The sequence below is a fragment of the Arachis ipaensis genome, chromosome B03 (assembly GCF_000816755.2).
Source record: "Arachis ipaensis cultivar K30076 chromosome B03, Araip1.1, whole genome shotgun sequence".
NCBI lineage: Eukaryota > Viridiplantae > Streptophyta > Magnoliopsida > Fabales > Fabaceae > Arachis > Arachis ipaensis.
The window spans coordinates 76,623,668-76,631,545 of record NC_029787.2 but is presented as its reverse complement, the minus strand read 5'-3'; the positions used below and the strand labels follow the sequence as shown (position 1 = coordinate 76,631,545).

The window sequence follows — 7,878 nt, the reverse complement described above, 5'->3', positions numbered from 1 at the left end:
CTATAGTGATACGGTGGTAGTATCACCACAGGCAATGCCTCACCCTTCCCCTCTTCTCTCCTTCTTCTTCTTCTCTTCGTTCTCTTTCTGTTTGTGCACTCTGATTTTTTTTTCTTTTGATTTTTTTCTCTGCTTTGGGTGTGTGTCTAGTCTAAATGAAAGGCAGAAAGTGAGTTATGTGTGTGGAAAAGAGAGGTAAAGCGTGTTTTGCTGAGGCAATCACAGGTGGGAGAAACGTGTGTCTTTGTGAAGGGAATGAGTCTCATTGAAAGAGTAACGTGTGCATGTGTGAGGAAAATAAGTGGCTCAATGTGTGTGGCAGACTTTAAGGTTAAGATTAGAGTAAAATACGTACTAGTAATATACGAATTTTATAAAATCCTTGGGATAATATATTAATTAGAGATTGAAATATAATACCGTAAAATTATTTTGGAAACACTGTTTTATTTATCAATATACCAATAAATTCAAATAACTATTTTCAAATTAAAATCTAAAATAATCTAATAATTCTATGTGCATTTATCGTCTTCTGGAAAATCCATGACTTGAAATAGTATCAGAATATTATGTATTGATAGATTAAGATTCGTACCGGTTCGAAAATTAGATAAAAAAATAATCCCGTTGTGAGTATAGTCCAAACCAGCAATTAAATCCCAAACATCAAAGTTTAATTCAAATCAAATATAAACTGAGATCAAGAGTACTTCAACCTCGGGTCATTTTTCCTAGGAATGCAATTGAAATGTTATGCTTTTGGTTATTAAGAAGACAAAAGGGGTTTTACAATTAAAGAACCAAAGATTAAAAGAACTTAGCAATAAAAGAACTAAGAGATGATCAAAATTGTAATTAATGCAATTAAAGAGAAGATGAGATCAAAACTAGTGAAAATGCTATAAATGCAATAAAGAGCCTTGACTTGGGAATGATAATGTAAGGAATCCTATCATTGCCATAACCGCAATATGGTAATTATGATGAGTCAATCTTGCCTAGTTAACCCCAAACATCGAGGAGTAAGTCAAGAAAACATAATTGACCTTAATCCATAAGTCCTAGCTAACTTACCAAACTAGCTGATAAAAAGCTAGCGTCAATGGAAACAAGAGTTAACTAACTACCTAGGAATTACCACTAAATGTCAGACATTATGACTCTAGTATCCTAGGAACTCAAATCCCAAGCTAACATGTGAAAATCTACTCAAAATCTACAGTTGGCATTTTCACAAACACCTTGTGTGCATAAAAGTAAAACATCGAAAATTATAAGGGAAAATGGAAAACTACAACCAACTATCAAAAATCTCAACAATTAACATTCAATTAAACATAAAGGAAGCATAAGACATGAAATTCATTAATCAAAACTTCAAGAACTCAAAATTGTATATATAAACAAAGTACTTGAACCATAAGGAAACAAAGGCAAAAGTAGTGAAATTAAAGAGAAGATTAAGAGTACTTACAATAAACATGAGCAAAATCAAAGATCAAAGCTTGCTATAAAATGCTACAAGTAATTACAAACCCTAAGAGAGAATTTTCTACTCTACACTACTCCTACTCCTAATTAACTATCTAAAAATGTAAAATGTGGCCTTCTACTCTAATGCCTTCATATGGCTTCAATCCTCCTTAATAGCACTTTCAGCCTTCCAGCCTTCCAAAATGGGCCAAGAGCGTTCAGAAATCGCACAGCATGTGTTTCATTAATGAAATCACGTGCAGGGTCCTGTGCGTACGCACACTCGGCTAAAAGCTGACCCGTGCCTACGCACAGGTGCTTGTGGGCATGCACACATATAAATTTCCTCTTGCGCGTATGCACACTGGCTTATGCGCATGCACACTTGTCTGTGTGTGCTTTTCCTTGTTTTCTTCATGTGTGCTCCCATGTACATGCTTTCTTCCACTTTTGGCTATCCATTCTTGCCTAATTGACATGAAATCACTCAACAAACATGTCATGACATCAAATAGAATAAAAGTAGAATTAAATTGCTCAATTTCGGCACAAAAATGCACGTTTTCACATTTAGGTTCATGTTAGGGAGATAACACAAAAGTATGCTATTTTGGTGCTTAAGTGTGAGTTTATGTGATGAAATCCACTCAAATCAAACTAAAATATATTGGAAATTACGGACTCATCAATTCCCCCCACACTTAAATAATAGCATGTCCTCATGCTAGACCAACAAGGAAAGTACCCAAGGTGTAATCAACTTATTAAATGTAACTATCTAAATGCATGCAAATATGTATGTACTATATATATCTATCTATACTTTCCTATGAAATTAGTGAAAATAAACAATCAAATTTCCAAGCAAGTATATGGACAAATAGGGCCAAGAAAAGAAATCTTCCAGTGCAACCACGATCTAAAGAATTGATTCAAGACATCAAAATGAAGCAACTTGCAAGAATGCATGATAAAAAAGTATGGAAACATAGAATTGAGTAATTGAACCTTCAGTAGGTGTGTATACACTCTAATCACTCGGTGTTTAGGGTTTAATCACTCAAATCTCTTCCTAATCATGCTTTCAAGGATTTGCTTTTCATCTAACAATCAACAAACAAGTGATGCATGAATGCAATTATCATGAGGACTTATTAGGGTTTGAATGGGGTTAGTGTTAAGGTGGGATAGATACGGCTAAGTGGACTAAAGAATTGGATCTTTGATTAGCTCAAGTATCTCACTCAATCTATATCAACCAAATCACAAAAATACATTCTAACCACCCATTACTTCTTTTCACACACATTCATGCCTTAGTTTCTATTCAAAACACATATGCATTCGTTATTCATTTTTTTTCTTTTCTTTGGGACAACCTTTGTCCCATCTTATTACTATATTTTCTTTTTCTTTCATTTCATTTTTTTTATTTTTTTATTTCTTTTTCCATGACAAATGCATATGGTTAAAGTAAATTGATACATGAATGTGCACCCATTTTTCCAAATTTTTCAATAAGTACACAAAATATACTTTTTCTCTACCAATGCTTCCTAAAATTTCCCCCATACTTAGATGAAACACACTTCTCAACCTAAGCTAATCAAGGATACAATCCAAGGTAAATTCATGGTTTTTCACTTAGGGTTGTGATGTGCTAACAATTAGAACAAAGGGGATTAAAAAGCTCAAAAGGGGTTAACAAAGGTAGATGCAAGGGTAGGTCCATATGGGTGAGTGAGTTCAATTAAAAAATAGACTCAATCATGCTAAATGCAATCAAACATCAACTATTGGAAATAAAGAATCAAGAAAAACTAAAACTACAATCATAGAAGAGATATATCACACAATGAACAAAATTATTGGTTAAAATATGTAACCACTCATTAAGGCTCAACAACTCACAAGGTTGTTTTATTCTATCTCTCTTCTATGTTTCATAAAAATCATTCAAGCAAGTTTTAAAAACAATATTCCAAATCAATTCAATAGAATTCCCTAAAAATAAAATTCTTGGAAATTTTTGTTGTTTTTCACCAAAATTATTTCCTATATGTATGTATGATGTGATGGATGCAATTTCAAAAATTTCCCTAGTTCTATTCCTAATTTTCAATATCAAAAATTAACATGAACAATTAGAACAAAATTGAACTAGGTGCTATACTATTCACATCATCCAATCACAACTTCTATCTATAAAATATATACTAAGAAAAAGATGCAAAAATGCAACAAGCAATAACTAGAAATAAACTATGCATAAGCTAAGATATATATACTAGAAGAAAATGCAATGCAACAATAAAAAATACTCTAAATATCTATAAGAAACATAATAAAAAGAAATAAAAATAAAGTGCGAAGTGTTTGGAAAAGAAAGTCTACGCCCCAAAATGACGAATCCTCCCCCACACTTAAGCGTTGCACGGTCCTCCGTGCACAAACACGATTCGGAGAGAATATTTCTAAGTTCCTCCACCTTCGGTTGGCGGATGCGGGGGCTTGGGTTCTGTGGAATTGCCAAGTCCAAAGCATTCTCAGCATCTCCATCCTCAGTGTCCTCCTCCTCTACCGGCTCCTTGCGATTATATCTCATCCTAAAAAAGAATGAATAAAGTATAATCAGGGATCATAGGGCAAATAGCACAAAAAGGTAAAGGAGGGAGCATCAATTAAATACAAGCAAACTTAGGCAACTCACAACAAGAGTGAATTAAATGTGGGAATTATTGGATATTGAAGTTGTGCAAGTGAAAGAGCAAAATTGATATAAAATAGCACAACAAACAATAACCAATGCAATAATGAAAAGAAAATTATTTATTCATCCTTAAGAATAAGGCAATAATCACATGGGAAGGTGTTTGCTACAAAAAGTGACAAATCTTGATAAGAATCAAGTCAAGTCAACTCAAACAAATGCAAAGCATTAACAAGGAGCAAATACCTTGTGGTATGATTATATTGACTTAAAACCATGATGAACAAGCAATCTAATTCAATTCACTATATCCAATATGTACTTGTTAAAAATTTTACCAAAAAGAAGTCAAATGTCACTTTTCATATCAATTTGGTGATAGCAACTCAAAGCATTAAATAAGTACATTATTGAAAATCCAATCCAAGATATCTTCATAATCATTCAAAAGTGCACAATTCTTGATTAGAATGCCAAACAAGGATATAGTCTAACACATATGGTCGCGACAACACATGCACTAAACAAAAAGTTCATCTAGGCATTATGTCAAACACATGGAGTGCAGTGCACATATTCATCAATTCAAGCAAAAATTCAAGCATCGAGAACCCACAAATCAAAATTGAACACTTGCAATGCAACAAATAAACAAAGGATTAAGCTAACTTAAACTAAATAACCAAAGTTAAATAAAGAAACCAAAAATTAAGCAATCAACTAAACATAACAAAGAAGATTAAAACAAAAAAATTGAAGAGTTAAAGGATGGACAAGAAAAAGATAGGTAACAGTGGCATTTGTGTTAGCCACTGCGAGGCTCACGGTGGCGGAGCTTCGCCAGAGAAGAGAAGAAAGAAAGAAGAAAGAAGAAGGAAGAAAGAAGAAAAAGAAGGATGAAAGAAGAAAGAAGAAAGAAGAAGAAAGAAGGAGAAAAGAGAAAAGAGAGTGAAAGAAGCTGGCACAACAGGGCACCCATTCTCATTATTGCCCAGACTGCGACTCATGCGTACGCACAAGGTAGTGTGCGTACGCATGCAAGCAAAAACTGCAGGCGTTCATATGCACAGGGCGTGCTAGCGCTGCTGGCAGAGAGGATGTCAAGACGTGTGCGTGCACACAGGGACGTGCACACGCACAAAAGTTTTTTTTTTAAACAGGGCAAAATGACCATATGTGTGTGCGCACAGACGAGCGTGCACGTGCACAGAATGAAAATGTGGTGGGGTGCGCGTGCATAGAGGGTGCGAGCGCTGCAATCAGAGCGTGCGACAATGGGTGTGCGTGTGCGCGCACACAGGTGGAAAAAAATAGTGGAAGTGTGCGTACGCACGATGCTGTGCGCACGCACACAACTCTGTTTCTGCAATAGTTTTAAAGCCTCTAAGGCACCAACCATGATATCAATCAAAAGTTTTCAATCCCAAAACATATCATTCATCAAAAACAAATGATCAAACATAAAAGGCAACTAATTTAAGCCTAGAGTGCAATCAAACTAAGCTAATTAAAGAGACAAAATTCAATAAACAAAAACTAAAAAGAGAAGAGATGAAAGGATATTACCATGGTGGGGTGTCTCCCACCTAGCACTTTGGTTTTAAGTCCTTAAGTTAGACTTTGGTTGAAGCTCACATCAAGGAGGCTTGTGCTTCCATCCATCCTTGAGTTGCCAACCATGCTTGCTCTTCAAAAATCCTCCGGGATCCCAAACGAAGTACATTAAGCTCCCAAGCAACCTCAAGCAAGTAATTGGGACCCAAAATTGTTGGTTGTAGAGTTGTACGCCCGGATCCCACACTTTGGTTTCTCTATCATCCTCTTATTGACTTTCACTTGTACCCTTGGATGAACAACCTCTCCAAGCACCTTTGAAACACCCACTTGAATGTTAGGCTTCTCCAAATTGGACCTTGCACCATTTATGCCTTGAATTCCTTTCACAACCAACACCCAATCTTTCACCTTGTAACACTCCAAGAAGAGCCTTTAGTTGATAATCCGTTTCCAAGAGAGCAAATTGATACGGGCCTATGAAGCTCATTGAGGATATTGTTACCCACACAATTTGTCCTTGGGATGGAGTTATCATATCAAGCCCTTGCATGGAAGCTTCCACTTCTTGGGTGATCATCACTTCCTCACCACCCTTTTCAAGCTCTCCCTTATCTTTTTCAAAATCAAGAGAGAAGGGGTCTTCTAGATTATTCAGGGGGTTAACCAAGGTGGACAAAAAACATTGATGATGCAATCCACATCTTGATCAAACTCCCCCAACTCTCCATTTACCTCTTCTGATTTACTAGTTCTACCTTCCTCCTTTTGTGACTCAAGCCTTGGCTCCTCTTCTTCTCCTTGAGGCTCCATGTTATCCTCCTCTCTACACTCCTTCGTTGCTCCTCCACATTCCTCAAGGGAAATGTCTTGATTGCTCGAGCGTAGTGAGGCTAAGCAGTTTATCGCTTCGGCTATGGTAGCCATAAATTCCCCTTGCTTCCTTCGGAACCCTTCTTGCTCTTGGAAGAATTCTTGAAGGTCTTGTAGTTCTTGGGGAAAGGGTTGGGAAACTTCACAATTTGATGGAAGAGAAGGTTCAAAGGTTGGGAGAAAGGTTGTATAGTGGGAAGGTGTATCATGTAGGTAAGGGTATTGAGGTGGTGTATACGGGTGTGGTGGTTCATATGGTTGATGGTAAGGTGTATAAGTAACTTGATTCCATGGAGGTGTAGGGTGTGGTGGTTGAAAGTTTGGTGGTTGAAGATCGTGTATGGGGTATCTCTCATATCTTTGGGGTTGATATTCACAAAGGGGAAAGTTTGGCTCATTGTAATGTAAAGGAGGTGTTTGCCATGAGTGTTGCTCATACGCAATTGGTTCCTCCCTAAATTGATTCTCCCACTCCATGAAGCAATCCTAATTGGAATTCATCATACCCTATAAAACACTCACAACCAAGCTCCAAGCAACAATGTTGATAGCTCATAGAGAAAGTAGGAAATAAAAATAAAAGGCATTAATGAACAAGAAAAACAAGAACCTAAATATTAACAAAAACAACCAAACAACCAAAAAGTAAGATATTTACACTATCAACATATTTACAACAACCAAAAGATAGTACTCAATTGCATCCCCGGAAACGGCGCCAAAAACTTGATAGATTAAGATTCGTACCGGTTCGGAAATTAGATAAAAAAAATGATTCAGTTGTGAGTATAGTCCAAACCAGCAATTAAATCCCAAACATCAAAGTTTAATTCAAATCAAATATAAACCGAGATCAAGAGTACTGACGATCGGATTTTCTATCAGTAAAGAATTTTTATAAAAATATATTCGCGTTGTAAATATAGCTTCTAAACCAACAGAGAATCCTTTCGTACAAAAATTTGTTTGTCACAAGTAACAAAACCCAATAAAATTTATAACCGAAGTATTTAAACCTTGGGTCGTCTTCTCAAGAAATTGCAGGGAAGTATGATTTATTATTGGTTATGAAATTGTATATTTTTTGGTTTTTTAAATATGGAACAAGTAATTTTAAATGACAAGAAAAATAAATTAATAATTAGAAAATTTCTTGGCAAGGTATGAGAACTGGAAATCCTATCCTAGTTATCCTTATCAGGTGTGATGAGAATTGTTATTGCTCCCACTTAGTTAACCCTTACTAAATAAAGGAAAGTCAAGTG

At 35.8% G+C, this 7,878-nt stretch overlaps 1 protein-coding gene across 1 annotated transcript; it reads right to left on the bottom strand.

The window, feature by feature from the left end:
* LOC107633228 (protein PAF1 homolog) lies at positions 3,799–7,090 on the bottom strand. Its single transcript, XM_016336869.1, has 4 exons — positions 6,476–7,090; positions 5,988–6,151; positions 3,913–4,082; positions 3,799–3,806 (listed from the first exon to the last, which is right to left on the bottom strand). The coding sequence occupies exons 1-4, from the start codon at positions 7,088–7,090 to the stop codon at positions 3,799–3,801; spliced, it is 957 nt and encodes a 318-aa protein (XP_016192355.1).